General features: G+C 49.1%; 1 protein-coding gene across 1 annotated transcript in view; it reads right to left on the bottom strand.

Annotated features, from left to right (window-relative positions):
* Window positions 1-12,362, bottom strand: part of LOC138810095 (CXADR-like membrane protein) — a 74,908-nt gene extending 62,546 nt beyond the window's left edge. Inside the window, exon 1 of the mRNA XM_069997287.1 lies at window positions 12,108-12,362. Coding sequence (XP_069853388.1) covers window positions 12,108-12,135 — 28 coding nt within the window. The 5' untranslated portion in view covers window positions 12,136-12,362. The remainder of the gene's footprint in view (window positions 1-12,107) is intronic.
* Window positions 12,363-15,492: the final 3,130 nt, after the last annotated feature.

Here is a 15,492-nt window from a genome sequence, read left to right as displayed (position 1 = left end):
TTGAGAGTTTGGTTGCAAAGCAAGGATGGGTTCTTGTGATGAGGAGAAACCCTTGTAGTTTGGAATCGTTCTTTGATGGCCTCATTACTCCATGAATTGGTAACCCTAAGGATGGCACCTGAGCATGCTTTATCCTCCATGTTTTTATTTCCCATCGCTGAGCCCTCTTCTCCCAGGAACACTCTGATGCTCTCCTGGCGCACACATTCTGGCTCGTCTATGGTTGGTTGTGATATTGTGGCTTCTGTCCAGACCAGGGGGAAAAGCCAGGGGATTCAGGAAACCTCATCAGAGACCCAGGGAATGGCATCCCCATTAGAGATTATCATCCTTTTCATGGGGATGTTCGCTGGAGGAATTGAAGCCAACTTGGTAGGGCACAGCTCACTTCACACTCACAAATACAAGGCTGTCTTCAGCCTCTGGCTCCAACTGGGTTGAATGTGAAGGGGTGAGGGAGAGCTGGGACTTCCCCTGCTCTCTCCCCCCCCCTTTTTTTTTCTTTTTTGGGTCCGGTCGTGGGGCCTGAACTCTGGGCCTGGGCATTGTCCCTCAGTTCTTCAGCTCAAGGCTAGCACTCTACCACTTGAGCCACAGCGCCACTTCCGGCTTTTTTCTTTTTTCTTATGTGGTGCTGAGGAATCGAACCCAGGGCCTCAGGCATGCAAGGCAAGCGCTCTACCACTGAGCCACCTTCCCAGCCCATCTTTCCCTTTTTTTCCCCCTCCTGTTTGATCTAAGTCTTTTGTCGTAGCAAATTGGTTCCCAGCTCAGATTTTAGGAGTGACCCTCTCACTCTAGCAAAAGTGCTGCAAGCCCTCGCTTACATGAGCATCACTTTGTTTTGATTTTTCACCTGTATAGGAATCTTTATAGGAATCATGTTAAAATGCAGATTCTGGTTTGGGAGACTTGGGGTGGGGTCTGCCTGTGGGGGTTGGGGGTGGGGGCTGAGAACCACTCTCTTGAGTACTGAGATGCCACTGGGTGACCAGCCAAAGAGCTTTCTCAAGGCAGTCTCCATTTCTACACTGATCCTACTTCTTGAGAAATGGCTCGATCATGGCCAATGTGGGCTGGTTGGTACTGTGCCTGTTAAACGTGTCTCAAGTCTTCCCGTGTGGATAGCAGCCCTGTCAGCTGGAGGCTGTCTTTCAAAGGAAGCTCCCCCAAATACCCAATTGGTGATCTAAGGTGACAGGAGCCAGTGTATGACAGGAGGCTGTGCAGGGAGCTTCCGTGCACAGGGGATGCAGCCGCCACTCACCATGGGGCTTGTGGTCATGTGGAACAGATGGACAAGCCATGGTTTGGGGGTCAGAAGACCAAAAGTAAAAAAAGACCTAGCTTCTAGTTGAACTGATTGTGTTACATTGGGAAGATGACTTAACCTCACCCATCCCTATCTGCAGAACAGAAGCTGGCCTGCTTTGTAATGTGGCTGTTACGATGAACTGAACTAGCATGTGTACATACACATATTTTAAAGACATCCCCCCCAAAAAAACCTTCTGTGATCTTGGGCTGATGTGTGTTTTGTCCACTTGCTCTGTTTCCATGAGACCCTGGCATGGTAGTGCTAAGCAAGGCAACTCCACCAAGGCAGAAGAGAAAAAGAAGGAACAGGGCAGGAGCCTCCGTGCTCTGGGGAGAGACTGGGATCTGGCTAAGAGCTCATGGTCAGCGTTTCTGCCACTCACCCCAGGGGAACTAAGAGGGCCAGAACAGGAGCCAGTCAGTGCTGCTGGGTCGGCCTTGTCCACTAAGGAGGCGAAAGTTCAGGGTAATGTTGGAAGAAGCAGCCAAGTGCCCTGACAATTATTAAATGGAAGCAAATCACCAAAGTCTGAAAGAGCTGACTTACTACAGACTCTCTGTGACCGGATAGGTGAGTTCCCTGTGTCCTTCCATTTGTCCGCACCCTGCTCCAACGCTTCCAACAGCTCTGACTCTTCCCTGAGGATGCATTGGAGTTTATGCTATCTAGGGAAATCTGAAAGCCTGCTATAAAGCCCTCCCCTGTCCCTATCTTCTCTTCTGAACCTCCATTACCATTTCCTCTTTTGAGCCTTTTTGATGAAAAAGAATTTCCCATTAAAGATAGCTTAAAGTTGAGATTACTGAACTGAAATTCTTTGTAGGCAAAGGAAGCTTATAAGATGTGTTCATTTTTTCTCTCATTCATTCATTTCTGTGTGTCTAACGTATAAGCTTGGTATTTCCGAGCCTGTGGCCACAGAGTAAAGGTGGGGAATGCTGACCGCTGCCACAGTGTGACCTGGCACTGGAAAGGTGGACTGAGGTGCATCAGGGTCCAGAACTGTGTGCCCCTAAAGCCACAGAAACCTCTGCAGATGAAGCTACACTGGAGGATGGGGGGTTGGAGTCTGTGGTGAGGAGGCCAGGCGAGGGGCAAGGGGAACAAAAGATCAACAGGGTCAGCGTCGCCATGAGTACGCTGTGGGACCCAGAGCCAAGGGCCAAAGGCCCACACCTTCCAGGGTGGAGGACAGAAAGATATGGCCCAGGTGAGCTTCATTCATTCCATCTCCCTTCCCTTCCCCATCCTTGAAGCAGCCATTAGGCACTGGAGTGGGAAGGAGCAGGAGGAAGGTCATGTCAGGCTATGGTAGCATCATGGGGGGGGGGGACGGGGGAGGGCGCAGGAGTCACAAGGATTCCTCGGGGCCTGGGACACTGCAGGGCTCCAGGAATGGGGTGTGAGATTTGGTGAAGCAGGGTAGGTGTCTGTAGAGAGGTGGCCTCCTTTCTAGCCTTGGAAGCAAGGCAGAGGCTGCTCTAGCTGGCTACTGGCTGCAGTGGGGTAGAGGCAGATGGGGACCCCCCCACTCCACCTGCACAGTCCCAGAGGGCATTCTGAGTGGGAATGCTAGGCCTGCAGCAGTCTGGGACACTAGCTTAATACTCCTTTGTAGGAAGAAAAGTCCCACTTTGTTGCTCAGGTCAGTGGAAAAAAACCCTCACTCTGAGGTTTTCCTTTCCTCCCAAACTTAAAAAAGGAAATGTAATTCAACACATCTTGGATTTGGGTGTCGGACTCTCCAGAGTCTAATTTTGGATGGAACTGACTTCTGAGAACATAGACATAAATGTGGCGCTCCATGGGGGCGGGGGGCAGGCCCACAGCGGCTCCTGTCTGTATGTCCATGAGCCAGGCACCATGCAACAACTCAGTCCACAGCGGGCGAAGTGCACAACATTGGTCCCATAGAAATGGGTCTCCTGATGCCGTTGTACTTACTGCTGCCTCATTTGTGTTGGCACAGGGTTGAAATTGCCCAGCGATGTAATTCTAAAAGCACGGCATTGTTATGTGGCTCATGACTGCATATATGTTAGCTATGCTACCACTACATTCCAGCCTCCCGCGATGAGGGCTGAAGCAAAAGGCAAACTTGGCTCAAACCTGCCCTATGCCACACTCTGCCTGTATAATAAAAGACAGATAACTGACTTCTTACACCCCACTTTTCTGTAAATAGGGATAACACCGACCTCATAGATCATTGTATGGATATAAGAAATACCTAGCACTAGTGAAAGTAGTTGCTCAATAAAACCTTATTGAAAGGAACCAATTATCTTCCCAAGCTGTGGCTATCCAAATTGGCACAGGCACTAAGGAGCACGTAAATAGAGGCTGGGAACAGATGATGTACATGCTGTGATACTGCTTCAGTGACCTGCAGACAGTATGGTAGGCAGTATAGAAGGGCAACTCTTGCCCAGGGGTATACAACACAAAAAGTTACTCTCTCGGGGCAATTGCAGACAGAAGGGGCACAGACAGGTCTTTGAACCTTGTGGGGTTCTGGAGCAGAGAGCTATTCCCCAAAGGACATAAAGGACTTGCCTGTAGGATATAGGAACAGCTGTGGCCCTGGAAGCTGACGCCGATGGCCTGGTGTCAGCTGACTTCAAGCAGGCTAGCAGAAGAGTCTCCTAGCAATGACTGGCATCCATTAACTGCTTGTTAGGTACCAAGTAGGGGGCTAAAACCCTTTATATGCATTACTTCATTTAATTTTTCGGAAAAAAAATCCTCTATGACATTGTCATTAGCAACAACAACTGCTGAGAAAACTCAAGTTCAGGAGGTGAAGTAATTTCCCCAAGGTCTTGCAATTATCAAGTGCCCCTGCCAGGCTTCAAGCCAGGGCCCCAGGACCCCAGGGGCCGGGATCTTACAGTGGTTATTCCATGGATGGTCTGTGAGGAAGCCTTATGTGCCTCCCCCTGCTTTTCCCTTGAAGAGTGATTGGAAATAATTGGAACTGTCATTGGAAGTAATGAGAAGTGACAGAGGTTGGGTTAGAAGGCCTATCGCTCCAAGTCTGAACAATCTCCACAAACTCAAGCCTAAATTTAAACAATGAAGTCACAAAACAATTTCCCTCTCAGGGATTTGATATTTCCTCCCTCTCCCCACCAACCTAGAAAAGAAATAAGAATGTCAGGAACCGAGTCTCTGTTCCATAGTATGGATTTCTTCTGGAACAACAACAACAAAAATCCCTTTTCATCCTATTAGATTTCCTTGTAGAGGAATACTACACAAAGACCACCATTATTAATTAAGAGATCCAGATTCCCTGATACAATGCTTTCTCTTCCTTTTTTATCATCCCATGAGGGATGAGGCAATAGAGGTCACTACATGGCTGGCAGGTTGTGATGAAGAATGAGACCATAACTTTCCACAGGCAAGGACACTGGGAGATGCAATCCGGCTAGGAAGCACCTGGCAGAGCGCCAAGGACACACACTGATGAATCCATCCTTTCCAATGAGGACATAGACACCCATTGCCCCATCAGCCACTTACTTAACGTGACCCTCGCTAATGCAAGTGCTGTGAGGGACACACGCAAATCAGACCCAATCCCTGAAGACCATCTCCCAGATAACGTGATTATGCTGTTTCCTCCCTGGAACCCCAGAAACCCTGGTACTTTCCTCCAGATCACTCCCCCTCTGTGTGCAACTCCTTGTTTGTGTTTCCCCCTGTGGTGAGTTCTTGGGTAAACTGTGATTGACCTGGAATCTCAGAGCCTCGCTTAGGACCTGAGCTCATCCCTTCATCATTGTTCTGTGAGAGAAAATGTGAATGAAGAAGGAAAGTAGTGCTATAGATGTAAGTGCTAGATGGTTACTGAAAAAAAAAAGAAAAGAAAAGATGCCATCCTTCAGCAGAATGAGCTGAGGGGCTGCTCTGTAGATCCAGGTCAGTTTAGTTTAGCTTTTCATTCTCTGCTACTTCTTACTCTATCCTCTATCCTCTTCTTCCTACTTTACTCTCTAACCTCCATCTTCCTTTCCTTCTCCTCCTCTCCTCTTCCCTGATTCTCCATCCTCCTCTTTTACCTCCACCCTTTCTCTCTTCCTCCACTTCCTGCTCCCATCCTCCTTCTCCATGGCTTTTTTTTTTTTTTTTTTTTTTTTTTTGGGTCCGGTCGTGGGGCCTGAACTCTGGGCCTGGGTGCTGTCCCTCAGCTCTTCAGCTCAAGGCTAGCACTCTACTACTTGAGCCACAGCGCCACTTCCGGCTTTTTTCTTTTTGCTTATGTGGTGCTGAGGAATCGAACCCAGGGCCTCAGGCATGCAAGGCAAGCACTCTACCACTGAGCCACCTTCCCAGCCCCCTCTCCATGGCTTTTGTGACAGCTCCAGATCCCCTGTTTTACCTCTTTAGAAAAGCTTCCCATCCTCCACACCAACTAGGTAACCATTCTGGAGATAGTTGCCCATTTTCTCCTCTAATTAGAAGAAAGAGGCCTAAAAGAAACAGCATTCTCCTTGCCTTCTCCCGAGACAGAGACATTTTAGACTTATTACCACCAGACTGTGGCAGAGACGACCCACGCAGGGATCCAGCTGATGGTTACTCACAGTATAAAGAGTTGACTTCAGCATTCTTCCCATTGTGACGTCTATGGGATGCTAAAGGAAACAAATGTTCATTTTTTTTCTAGAATCCAGACAATTGGAAAGCTCAGATAACCAGAACTCTTTTTTTTTGGGGGGGGGCAAGAGGAGAGTAGAGGGAAAGTACAATCTGCATTTCTTCTTTAGAAAACAAGAAACTCAGTACTGATGAAAACATAGGTTTAACTAAAAAAAAAAATCAACCTGCAAGTCCCCACACTATGCACCAGAGCCCAGGACCATGTGCTAATGAAGATTTCTGCATCCTCTCCCCCCTTCCCCCAGGACAGCAAGAGGCCTTTAACTAGTTAGGAGGAACTGACATGTATGTGTGATATGTGTACCAGGTTGCTTATAAACAGTAATCATCAATCCAATAACCATTTGACCAGAGCAGGGGCAGTGGGGTGGTTGATAAATGTTCCAAAAGAATTTTCCACTTGGGGATTTACGAGTTGGCATCTTCAACGAAGCCTGGGCTTCAGCAGGACCTCCTACTGGTAGAACATTGAGTCCTGGTAAATGGGAAGCACATGGTCTTGGGAACCAGGAGTTCCAGGTTGGTGTCCTAGCTCATCTGTTTCCTAACAGGGTATTATTATTGTTGTTGTTATTATTTTACTGTGGTTTGTACTCAAGGCCTTGCGCTTGCTCTATTCTCTGAGCTATACCCCTGCTGTAAGGGGGCATACTCTTAAGCTCATCTTACTTGTTGAGCCATAGTCTACTTACTTGTAAAATACAGTAATAATGACATCTATTCTCAGCGCATGATGAGGAGTATATAAGGTGTGTGAATATATTTTGTAAACTGCTGACGTTTGTACAAATGTTTGAAATTAACTCTACCAATGATACCATTCCTGTGAATATAATTCTCTCTTGGGGTACAGATGAGCTAATAATACACAATTCATGTTTCAAAGCACAACCACAAATTCAAATCCAGCAAGAAGTCCATTTCTGGGTGTAAATGATGGCTTTATTTTTTACACAGAAGAAAATGTGTAACACTTACACAATAAACCCTTCTCCAGAGTCTCTCTTGAGTGTCCATGTTTCCTGGAGGTTTTTGTTTTTGTTTGGTTTTATATTTTTTGGAGTCCAAGCCTTGCTGTGCAGCCCAGGCCAACCTGGAACTCACAATACTCCTGCCTTCCCACCCCAATGCTGGAATTACAAACAAACCCCAGCACACTTGGCTTCTGGGGTTCTTTTACAGTTAACTGTTTCGTATGACATCTTTGGGGTAAGAATTTCAGTCACTGAACTTCCTGGACAGGGAGCTGTCATCATTTCCTACATTTTAGTGATATTCCTTGGCCCACAGAACCACAGGACACTTCCAGGATGGAGTAGCAATGCTCTCCATATTAGTGGCTTGGGTTTTCTGGGTTTATAATCATATGCTACAGGAAGTGGCACTGTAGCTCAAGTGATAGAGCACTCACCTTGAGCTGAAGAGCTGAGGGACAGCGCCCAGGCCCAGAGTTCAAGCCCCACGACCGACCCAAACAAAAAAAATCTGCCTCTTCATATAATCATATGCTACAAATGGACAGTGCCTGAAAACATTAATAAGGCTTGCTATATTAATAATTAGTGTTCCTGATCACAACTGTATCTTCACCAGCTAGCAAATTCTTAGAATCCAAAATTTCAGAAAAGCTGGTGGCTCATGCTTGTAATTCTAGCTACTCAGGAGGCTGAGATCTGAGGATCATGATTCAAAGCCAGCCAAGGCAGAAAATTCCCATGAAACTCATCTCCAATTAGCCACTTAAAAACTTGGAAGTGGTGCTGTGACTCAAAGTGGTAGAACACTACTCTGAGAAAAAGAGCTCAGGGTAGTTCAAACCCCACAACCATCCCCTACCCCCTAAAAAACCTTAGAGTATGTTAGTGATATAAGAAAACACAGCAATAACCTCAGTATTATATCTCATTTTACAAAGGGTCAGAGTGGTATGATTTGCCTGGAATAACACGGCAAAATTTATGAAGGGATTAGAACCATCCATTTCTAGGTTGTTCCTTGTATGCACACAACTACTTCTTTGGAGCATAGATTCCTTTTCTCTTAATACATCAGCCATCAAACATGACACTTTAGAATGTCTCTGGGATTTCCAGTTATGATGGCTAAATTGAAATGTTACGACATTTGCCCTATTTTTCAAGCAATTTCCCAACATAAAAACCATGCCAATTATTCAGCATTTAGCTCATTTAACTGAAGCATTAGAAGGCAACTATGACTGTAAAGCTTTAACTACATGAGCTGAAAAGGAGGGAAGGAAAGATATTTTTCTATTTTAAGAATGTATGACAGGATACAGCATGAAGTTAGGGTCCTGGTCTTGGTCCTTCTATTAAACTGTATGGTGTAGTCTTAACCAAGACTCTCAGTTTTGTTTTCTCTTCTTCTTAAAAGAATGAGTAGATTAAAATTGCAACAACAAAAAATGTAGAGGAGGGGAGGTAGCAGGGAGAATAAGAGTATAGAGGGGACAATTATGATCACAGCACATTATATCACAATGAAACCTCAATATAATTAATATATAATAGAAATGTAATAATAGAAATAATAGAAATATCACAATGAAACCTCCACAATTAATATATAATAGAAATATAATAATAGAAATGCAAAATTAAGTTAAGAATCTTAGAAAGAAGAGGTAGATTTAGATCAAGGATGGCCTTGAGTTCCAAGGAAGAGTACCAGGTCAACAAGCCCCTAGAAATGACTAACAGAATCGGAGATGCATGTGTGTCTTCCAAGAAGTGGTTTTGTAATTGTCATCAGATTCTCTGGGGAAAGGGGGAGATATGAAACTCAAAATGCTAACGAACAGTGATTTAGGTAGACTCTTAGCTTTTCCCTAGTTCTGACCATCTTTAGCTCTAAAAAGTGTGTCTAGTTCATTATCATTAGCTACACTCCTGAAATTACACTGGTATGTATAGTGCCCAGCTCAGCACAAAACAGGACTAGGATGAGAAGAGGCATGAGCTTGCCAGTGCTATCATTATCAGGACCATATCCTCAAGGTGGGCTGATGAGGGAAGACATGGGAGGCTACTGCCATCTGTCATTATCCTGCAGAACAAATAGACTTCTGCAGCAGACCTTCACAAGATCGTATTCTGGGAAACCAAGCTCCTCCATCTCAGAACGAAGAGTTTAGCAATAAGGATTACCAAACATTTTTGGAAGAGTTGGGAAAGACCATAAAATTACAGAAGCCTTGAATTCAAGATGCACCCATCCTGTCCTCCATTTTACAGGCACGCAGAACCACAACCCAGAGGTCTTGCATGTAAAATCCCAAGCCCAAGCTCCTTTGTCCCATCAGATAGCAATGTGTAGGACAGAGGCTAGAGGTCAGGCAAGTCATGAATACAGCAGCTATTACAAAGTCCAGGAGATGCTATGGTGGAAGAATGAAACACTAAACAGCAAAGACAGGAGCAGGGAAATGGTCAAAGGAGGGGCTGGCTCCCCTTTATCCTCCCTCATACCAGGTAGGCATTCATGTCACTTGTTGGCAGGTCCAGAAGGTGGCCATCTTTGTTCATCCTAGGAACCCTCTTGGCCCTCCCAAGCCTCCTCCCACCCTGTTCAATCAGAATTAGATGCAGTTCAAGAACTCCCCCCTCTTTAAAGGACAGTATATGATTTTAGGATCCATTTGTACACTTTGTATAAATCTTGGGGTAAGAATTTCGGATACTGAACTTCCTGGACAGGGAGCTCTCATCATTTGCTGCATCTTAATGATATTCCTTGGCCCAGAGAACCACAGGATGGAGTAGCAATGCTTTCTTCATATTAGTGGGTTGGCTTTTCTGGGTTAATAATCATTTGCCACAAGTGGCTTTGCTAAGGCAGCCCAAAGTACACTATAGCTCAAAAGCACTTTGTAAATAGGGGCTTAGCGTAGCCTGCAGCATTCTTCTCCTGGTGGGCTCCTGACCCCTGCAGGATGTCATTTGGAGAGGAGTTCCCTTAGTCTTGATTCCCTCTGATGCTCTCTTACTTGTATAGTTTAATCAATGTAGAGCTGGGATGTCACATGTCTGAGAATGCCCAATAGAGTCCTAGATGTGTATGAGAGATGAGAAGCCAATTATACAGAATCGCAGGCCATCTGAGTACTTACAAAGAGAGCCAGGAAGAAATCAAGGGAGTAGCTCTTATGATGTTCTACAAGATTCCACCTCGCAAATTATGTTCTCCCCAAAAGAATGACTACACATAGTAGGCACTCAACAAAGAAAAACAATGAATCCATGACCTTTTAACCCATCGCTCCATTAGATGACCACCGATGCTCACATCTAGGGCCATAACTGATTTCAACTGACTCTGGAGGCCAGAGCCATTTTCACCTTTCACTGAGAGCGCTACTCAACCTCCAGTCAGATCCCATCCCTGCTGCTTGTAAGCTATGGCCTTGAGCAAGTTATCTGACCTCTGTCCACCCCGAGTTTCTCATAACAGGTAGTGAGCCGGGTTGGTGTGAAATAAAGGCACTAGCAAAGTACCGTACACAAAATGCTCAGTATGTTAAGGATTTTATAGAGGCTGTTTTGAATAGGCCAGTGTGAAATTCGATTCTCCTGCACATCTGGTCATTGGTAGCTTAGCAGAGGAGGCCTGTAAGGAAAACACATGTGTCGTCCAGCTAGGCCATACGTGCATACAAGGATTGCAGTACTTGGCCAGTATCTTGAAGAGCTCAGAGAACACCCCTCCCTCCCCCTCCCTGCCTCCTCCTCTTGAGCAATAACTTAGGTAAGGCCACCTCTTCCTTTCTTCTAGCTTGGGTGGTTACCGGCCAGAGGGGGCCCTACACAAGCGTGTTAGTGGGTTTGTAAGGCTTCCAAAAGACAGGGCTCTCAGAGTACCCCAAAGGGCACTCTTTAGAACCATTTCCTTTTGTTCACAGACTTGGGGCATCGGCCTCCCTCCAGAACAGAAGAGCCTGGAGAGCCATCTAGTTTTCTTGCTTGAGAGCTCAGAATGAAGCCCTCACAGTGAGTAAGCCATCCCAGCTTACCTGCCTCGTCCTTTCAAGTCCTGTGGCCCCACGTCCTGGGTAGTGCTGCTCACTGTCCCCACAGCTGGCTAGCCCTGGCATCCTCTGAACTCTAGATCACTGCGCCTTCTCTTTCTAGGTGGGTACCGCCCTTGGTTCCATGCAACTTTTGTTCAACTCTTTCCCCTGCCTTCCTGCCCTGGCCCTCAGAGACTCTCTGTCTCCCTCCTCTTTCTGCGGATCTCACACATTCCTGCTCTAACTCTCCTATAAGCATGCCGGTGTCCAGTCCAGGTGCCCCGGCCGGTGCATTAGGGCTGGGGGCCCCAGACACAGGCTTGGTGTGGAGGAGACTGCCAGCGGGGCCCCTCCTGTCTCCAGTGGGAAGTAGTGGCTGCCGTTTTTCTTTGCCTCCTCTGCTCCATTTGTTCTGTTGGCTTCACCCTTTCTTTCTCAGCCTCCCTCCTTTGGCTCTCCACACTCCCTCCCATTCTCCTCCATTCTCTCTCCTTCCCTCTCTTTCCCATTCTTTCCTTCCCAATGTCCCTTTCTGCCCGGGCGCCTTCCCCAGGCGCCTTTTGCTCTACCCTTTTATCCCCTTTCTTTCCCTCTCGGCCCTGTCTCCCCCCCTTCCACCCCCCCTCCACCCCTCTCCACCCCCCTCCACCCCCCTCCAACACATCTGTTTCCAATCTGACCGTTCCGAGGCTCCCATTTGAAACAAAAAGCTCCCCACCCGCAGGAACCTGGGCAGAAATTCCTGGAGGAGCCCTTCCTCCTCCAGCGCTCCAGTTTACCGCACACACTCCCGGGAGCCAGCCCTGCCCGGCGCGCACCTCCACGCCAGGGCCAAGCAGGTCCCTGCCAAACTCGCCCGGGAAACGCCCCCACCCCCGGCCGGCTGCAGGGCCCAGATGTGTGAGACATCGTTGATGGCCGACTGGGCGGTCCTCGGCTCCCAGATGCGCTTCTCCAAGGCTGGGTGGCGGGGACCGGGAGGTTGGCACCCTGCGGGGCGGCAGGGACAATCGGCCCCACGACACTCCTCCCCGGGACGCTGGACCGCGGGCTGCCCGGGGGCCGCGCAAACTCCCACCGTCCCCGAGCACTCACCTAGCCAGAGGAGGAGGAAGGGGGACATGCTGGTCCCCGGCCGCGGGGCACTTCCCCGCTCCGCGCTGCCTGGCTGCGGGGCGGTTCGGCGCCGCCGGCGGACCTTTGGCGAGCTGGGCGCGGTGCCTCGGGGTGCGCGCTGGGGACCGCAGCCATGTGCGGGCGCGGGAGCCAGCTCCGCGCTGGGCGCCCCCCGCGCCCCGTGCAGGGGTCCCCGCGCCCCTTGTTCCGGCCACGGAGGGCTCCTAGTGCCTAGCCCACCGGCTCACACCCAGACGGGAGCTGGGTCCGGGTCCACGAGGAAAAGGCGAGGCTGAAGGCGCTACCGCTTTGTGGAACACTTTTCCCTGTTTGGAAAGAAATACGAGTGGAGAAAGAGAAAAAAATGAGCTGGAACCACATGGCTGCTTCCTACCGCAGCCCCTCCTTCTCCCCTCCCTCCTCCCGCGCCCGCCCTCCTTCTCTCCCTCCCCGCGTTTGGGGTGAGCCGCGGGGGCTGCTCGGCCGGAGAGGAGCGCTGGCGGGGCAGAGCCCCAGCTCTGGCTCGGGAGGGACGGCGAGGGGTTTTGGGGCGCTCCGGGGACGGCGCCACCGCGGGAGGCGCGCCATGCAGGATTGATTCTGTGTAGGAGAGAATCCCTAACACTTGGGCAAGAATCCGCCACCAGGCCTTCTCCCTTCTCGGTCCCTCTCTTCTCAGTCCGCCTGTCTGTCTCCTCCTACCAGCTCCCTGCTCTTTTCATTCTTCTTGCCGCCCCTTCTGTCTTCTCCCTTCCGTCCTTTCCTCATTCCTTTCTTCCCCCTGTTGTGCGGTTGGGTCAAGGCGAAGCTACCAGACCACCATATCAACCACCGGGCTGTCTAGGTGGGGTCTTTAAGATGGTCGCCTACTGGTGTGATTGCTGCTTGTCTGATTTCATTGCCTGTTTTGGCATCTTTCTGTCACGCTGCCTGCCTTTCCCTTGGCCTTTGGCAGTGTATCTTTCTCTGCTCTCAATCTTGACAATAGCCTCCCCAGAACTCAGCTAGCCACCAAGCCAGGGAAGTGGGACTCCAGCTCAGGGGAATAGGGTGCCTTAAGAGGCATTGGAACAAATGACATTGCATGTGGCCCTGGATAAAACCTGTTCGCAATCCCTTGAGAAAGAAGAGGGGCCAGAGGGAATAGAAGTCCTTCCACTCCAGGGACCTCAGCAGGAGACATGCCCTGCAGAGGTGGAGGAGCATGCACATCCCTGCTGTGCACCCCCAGTGCTGGGTCTGCTAGGGAGGAAAACACAGGGGTGAGGGGGGGTCACACTCAAGTCTTGACCCATTCTACACTTTGTCCTGGGCCTCCCAGAAATCCTCCTGCACTCTCTCTCTCTGGTCCTAGGCTTATGATGTCTCTGGAGGGTGGGGTAAGGATGCTCACCTTCAGCCTAGATTGGGAGCTGGGACAAAAGCCAGAGAAGCAGGGCTGCAACTGGAGGGATGAAGCCCTCCAGGGCTAGTCAGCTGAGGAATCACACGTTCGTTCACGTTATCTCCCCAGCCCTCTCACCAGTGCCCCAAGTCTTCTCTAACTGGCCTTGCCCTGCCTGGTTGTACTACTACTAATAATAGGAATCCCTTTTCATAGGTGAGGGAAACAGAAGCCAAGAAAGGAGGTGCTGGTGAGTCGTACCTGCAATCCTAGCTACTCAGGATGCTGAGATCTAAGGGTCATGGTTCGAAGCCGGTCCAGGCAGACAAATCCAAGAGACTCTTCAGTTAACCAGCAAAATGCTCAAAGTGGAAGTGTGGCTGAAGTGTTAGAGCACTAGCCTTGAGAAGAAAAAAGAAAGCCAAGGAAGACTGTGAGGCTCCAAATTCCAGCCTCAGTACTGACACACACGCTCAAGCAAGAAAGTGCAGAATGCTGTGGAGGTGATGGCAGGAGATGCCCAGGGGGAGGGCCTGGAAGCAAAGTCTACACTGGAGGGGGAGAGGCAGTGGAAGGAAGTTCATCACTGCCCATCTCACAGCATAGCCAGGCACCGCGGCCCACATCTTCTCATCCTCTGGGGTTCTAAATCTACCTGTGTTCCTCACAAGAGGAAGGCACGTGGTCATGAGCACATGGAGGAGGAAGAGGTGGAGGTGGCAAGTTTGGGTTTCAGCAAGTCCCTTCATTTTTGCCGAGCCTTCCTTTCCTCTGTGCCTAACACCGTTAGGAATAAGTGGATTTGCGCCTGCCGCAGTGTCTAACACATCAGGAACCTGGTAAATATTTGTTCCCACAAAAAAAGTAAAGCGGAGTTTATAGCATTCTTCTCTCTGTGTTAGGACCAGCCAAGTGCAGTCTCATTTACTTTTTCTATTAAAACAAGGTTGTCTTGATATACTCCTTCCTGTCCTGCGAGGATGCTTCTCAACTTGGCTGTGCAATGTGTTGCTTCTTTTTATGGATGGACAGTAAGAGGCCCCAGCTGGCTTCCAAGGTCTTGCCTGGAAAACTTTCATTAGACTGTGTCTGAGACCATGTGCAAGAGAGGATAAGGAGTAAGACATTCTCATGGTAAAGAAAGCGGCTGCTCAGGGCTGGGAAGGTGGCTCAGTGGTAGAGCGCTTGCCTTGCATGCCTGAGGCCCTGGGTTCGATTCCTCAGCACCACATAAGCAAAAAGAAAAAAGCCGGAAGTGGCGCTGTGGCTCAAGTAAGTGGTAGAGTGCTAGCCTTGAGCTGAAGAGCTAAGGGACAGCGCCCAGGCCCAGAGTTCAGGCCCCATGACCAGACCTCCCCCACCCCCCAAAAAAGCGGCTGCTCAGTTCCCAGAGGTCAGAAGAGGACTGGGTGGGTCCTGTTCTCCCACACATGAGGTGAGGACAGTCCCCAGCCCCCTGACATGGTCAGTAGAGAAGGCAAGAACTGTGAATGTGGTGTATTCTGTTAGCTGTTGATAGGTGAAGAAAAGGTCTCACCCCATCTGCCTGCCAGTCCCCAGGATGCAGGCTGTCCCTCCACCTGGTCAAAGTTCCTTTGTTTTGTTTAGCTTTGTTTTGTGCCAGTCCTGGGGCTTGAACCCATGTGCTGTCCCTGAGCTTTTCTTTTGCTCAAGGCTGGTGCTCTACCACTTGAGTCACAGCTCTGCTTCTATATGCATGTGTGTGTGTGTGTGTGTGTGTGTGTGTGTGTGTGTGTGTGTGTGTGTGTGTGTGTGTGTGTGTGTGTTTAATTGGAGATGAGTCTCATGGACTGGGTTGGCTTTGTACTGAGATATTATTTTAGCCTCCAAAGTAGTTAGGATTACAGACATGAGCCACTGGCACCACACAACACCTGGTTGAGTTTTGAAGGACTCAAAACCCAATAGCGAAGGTTGCCATAGCTGAAGAGCCTCAGGACTCTGCTGAGCTTTCCACCC

Source organism: Dipodomys merriami, unplaced genomic scaffold, assembly GCF_024711535.1.
Source record: "Dipodomys merriami isolate MVZ:Mamm:240054 unplaced genomic scaffold, mDipMer1.0.p SCAF_103, whole genome shotgun sequence".
Classification (NCBI taxonomy): Eukaryota; Metazoa; Chordata; class Mammalia; order Rodentia; family Heteromyidae; genus Dipodomys; species Dipodomys merriami.
Note: the sequence above shows the minus strand (reverse complement) of the source record. Positions and strands in the feature narration are given on the sequence as shown.